General features: G+C 63.2%; 1 protein-coding gene and 1 long non-coding RNA gene across 2 annotated transcripts in view; both read left to right on the top strand.

Annotated features, from left to right (window-relative positions):
- Position 1: 1 nt before the first annotated feature.
- LOC106734228 (uncharacterized) lies at positions 2-359 on the top strand. Its single transcript, XR_001369927.2, has 2 exons — positions 2-115; positions 229-359. It is a non-coding gene; the product is annotated as an uncharacterized LOC106734228 (long non-coding RNA).
- A 539-nt stretch (positions 360-898) lies between these two features.
- MBD3 (methyl-CpG binding domain protein 3) overlaps positions 899-3,703 on the top strand; it is a 9,919-nt gene continuing 7,114 nt past the window's right edge. Inside the window, exon 1 of the mRNA XM_014585467.1 lies at positions 899-938. Within this exon, the coding sequence (XP_014440953.1) occupies positions 899-938 (40 nt within the window). The remainder of the gene's footprint in view (positions 939-3,703) is intronic.

Below are 3,703 nucleotides of genomic sequence, written 5' to 3'. Positions count from 1 at the left end.
CGTGGCGGCTGTGGGGCTCGTGTGGGCCACTGACTGGCGGCTGATCCTGGACTGGGTCCCCTACGTCAACGGCAAGTTTAAGAAGGACAGCTGAGCTGCCGTCCACCTGCCTCTGGTGAGCTCCCTCTGCCCCAGCCCTGGGAGGGGTAGGGGTGGAGGCTGACCCCCCGGGCCTGGGCCCCCGCCACTCTGTCCACCAGCCTCACCTGCTTCGCCCCTCCCCGCCAGGTGCACCAGCGCCCGCGTCTGGGCCTCAGGACGGACCCGAGGACGTCCCCTGCACGGCTGGAGACTGTTCTGTCCCTGGGAAGGGCCTCGCTATTCCCTGCGCCTTGCATTAAACTCGCCTGTGCACCTGCGCTGCCCGGGTCTTGGTGTCGCTGGGACTGGGACGCAGGCTGCAGGCCCGGAGCTCAGGCAGCCCCGGCCCCTGGCCCCCGAGGTGCCACCTGCAGGCGTCTCCCAGGGGCACCAAAAGTCACGGTAGTACCCACACATGTTAGTAGGCCACTCCTGTCTTAGCAAGTTCCCCAGGGCCAGCAGGTGGCCTGCAGGTTAATGCGCTGGGTCCCAGTTCAAGGCCCGGCCGAGACCTGAAAGTCATGCTGTACACATGTGCATGCATGCTCGCAATCCCAAGGGAAGGGTGGGGAAGGCGTCGTGGCGTGCATCCCCTTGGGGTGATTTCTCACTGTCCCTCTCAGATGCGCACACGCGTCCTATGGTAAAACAGAAAAAGTTGCCCATAAGCGAGTGCTCGGCCACACCCCTCACCTTCCCGTCTCCGGGGGTGGTCCAGCCCAGGGCCTCACGAGGGTGCAGGGGCTGCCTCCAAGGCTCCTGGGCTGAGGCCTCAGCTCCCCGCGGCCCCTACGGAGGCAGCCCAGATCCTGGCAACATGGCGGCTGGGGTCCTGGGGCAGGGCGGGGGGGAGCCCCGTGAGTGTGACCTGGCCCCAAAGCCTGCCTGCCTTTTCCCATGGGCTGTCCCCGAGAGGTGGGAAGAGGGGACGCACAGCTGGACAGCTGTTGCAGGTGTGACTTACCGTCTTCACTCGCTCTAGGCACTCACCAACAGTGGCGTGGTGTGGCGTGGGAAGGCAGGTGCCGGGTCCGGAACGAACTGCAGCTGGCTACAGAGGGGCCCTACGCTTGAGCCTGCCCCGAATTTTTGCTTTTTCTTTGTAAAGAGATTTTTGATATAGGATGCATGCGCTTACCAGGCAGACAGAATGAGAAATCACCCCCAGGGGGACGGGCACGCCGCAGTCCCTCCGTTCTCCTCTCTGGGTCGTGAGCACGCACACACGTGCCCGGTGTCATTTAAACCCACCGGGTCCGGGACTCAAACCGGGACTGACTACATGGGAGTCCAGCGACATAGTCGTCATGCCACCTGCGGGTCCCCAACACAGTTTATCCCCCGAGAGCACGTGCACCCCACAGGACCTCAGCACCACGATGTGTCCCGCCTGCCCTGGTGCCCGTGTTGCACCACCATCGCCCGAGCCATCGTCCAAGGGGACAGGGACCTCCCCAGGGCTCCCACCTGGCTGCCACTTGGAACATTCTAGGGCAGGCTGAGACCTGGGGAGGGAGCCTGCGCCACCCAGGGCGGAGCGCTGCCTTGCCGTGTCCCTGCCGCTGTCCCAGAGGTCACGCCATCTTCCGGGGAGCCCCACAGCCCGACCAATACTGGCCCTGCTGCCCGGGCCCTCCGAGCGCCCCCCCAGGGAGCCCTGCTTCCTGACCCATCCAGCGCCAGCACCCCTGTGCCCCAGCAGGTGTCAGGGCCCTTGGGGGCATCTGGAGACACCGGTGGTGTCACAGTGGGGAACCCTGCAGGGATGGGCAGGGCCAGGGCAGTCCCAGCACCTGGGGATGTCAGGGACAGTGCTTACAGGCCCTCCAGTGGCACCCAGGGCCAGGTGGGGACAGCTCAGGCCAGATTCCCTAAGGGGGTCCTTGAGGCCAGAATCTCGACCCACCACATCGAGAGGGTTACTGTTGGAGAGAAAACCTAGCTCAGAAAGCAGGTGTTGGTGACCCTGCAGGCTGGGGCCCAGCGAGGCCACACCGGGGCTGCAGTACACTGCTGGCCCACACCGCTGGAGGACTGGCAGGAGTCCCAGCATGTCTCTGAAGCCGTGCCCACAGACCACAGCCATGTGCCTGTTGGGTCAGGGCAGTGGGACTGAGCCTGCTCCAGCGGGCATGGACCCCAAGGACAGGAGGCTCAGTGACCTCACAGGAGCGCCCCGGGGTGGCCACAGCCACAGAGGGAGAAGTGACAGCTTGGGACTGGGAAAATAGGAAGTCCTGGAGATGGTGGGGCTGGCAGGGGGCGTGGTGGTTAAGGGCACTGGACTCCCACGTGCCAACCTGGTTCAAGCCCTGGACCTGGTGGCTTACTGTCTCAGTCATGCTATCCCTCCCTTGTCAAATCTAAATCGATAAAGTTAAATAAAACAATTCTTTAATCCCTGCCAGTCTGCACTGATGGGTGTGTTCTTGAGTTTCAAGGGCCAAGGTTAGTCACATGAGAATGCACCCCTTTCCTGTGCCTCCAGGGTTCTGGGCCCGCTGCAGCCAGTCCAGAACCCAGACAGGTGGCCTTGTAGGAACACCAGGCTACAGAACACTGACTAGGGGTCATGGGGCGCGGCTTTTCTTCTTGCTTTGGGGTGTGTGCACTCGTGGAGAGGGGACAGAGACAGGCCACCCTCGGGGAGGCCACCACGATCTCCGGCCTGGAATTTTTAGACACCCACCCCTGGTGTGTTTCAAGACCCCAAGTCTGGGACTCGAACCACGACACCTGTTGGCCTCTGGAGCACGACTTTAACTGTTACATTTGTTGTATTGAGTAAGAGTCACATTTTAAACTGCAATTCGGTGTTTTTGTACACGCCGCAGCAACACCAAGCTCGGTAGCCCGAGTGGTCCCATTACCCCGAATGGACACTGTCCCCAAACAGCCCCATTCCCGACAGCCACGAGTCTCACCTTCCCTGCTCTGGGCATGCCGCGCAGTGGGGTCTGGCAGTAGGAAGTCTGCATATACTCACGCCCCCACCCCAGCCTCCCGTCCATCCAGCACCCCATGTCGGCAGAATAACGCCCCCCCCCCAGAGATGTCAACGTGCCAACCCCTGACTACAGGCAAGAGGACTTTGCAGTGGTACTAACAAGCCCCGTGGTGGGATATTACTCGCCACCGTCCATGGGCCCCATGTCGGCACAGGGTCGCTAAGGGAGCCTTCCCCAGCTGGAGGAGGAGGGGACGCAACGGCCGCAAGGCAAGCGTCCACCTCGTCCTCTGCACCTGCCCTGGCCCTGTGAGCAGGCGGCCAGCGGTGGGCAGGGCCCTCCGTCTCCGTCTCAGACCCCTCGGCCTGTGGGGAGCAAGGAACGGCCAGAAGTCCATGGAAAGGTCCTGGACCCCTCCGGGGTAGAGTTGGTTGTCAGGGCAGACTCCTGGATTTGAGTTGTCAAAAGAGGCGCTGGGCGGAGCTCAGAGTATGGGGAAGTCCCACTCCCACCATGCCCCCGCAGACTGGGAAACAAGGGCGTAGGGTGATCTGGACACTGGACCTGGCCCGCGCGCATGCGCCCCCAGCAGGTGCCTGGGCCGCGCAGGGAGCGACCCGGGCGAGGGCGTGGGTGCCGCCGCAGGTCCCTAGCACGGCTGCGCGCGCGGAGAA

The sequence above is a fragment of the Tupaia chinensis genome, unplaced genomic scaffold (assembly GCF_000334495.1).
Source record: "Tupaia chinensis unplaced genomic scaffold, TupChi_1.0 Scaffold149964_1, whole genome shotgun sequence".
NCBI lineage: Eukaryota > Metazoa > Chordata > Mammalia > Scandentia > Tupaiidae > Tupaia > Tupaia belangeri.
This window is presented reverse-complemented; position numbering and strand designations above follow the sequence as displayed.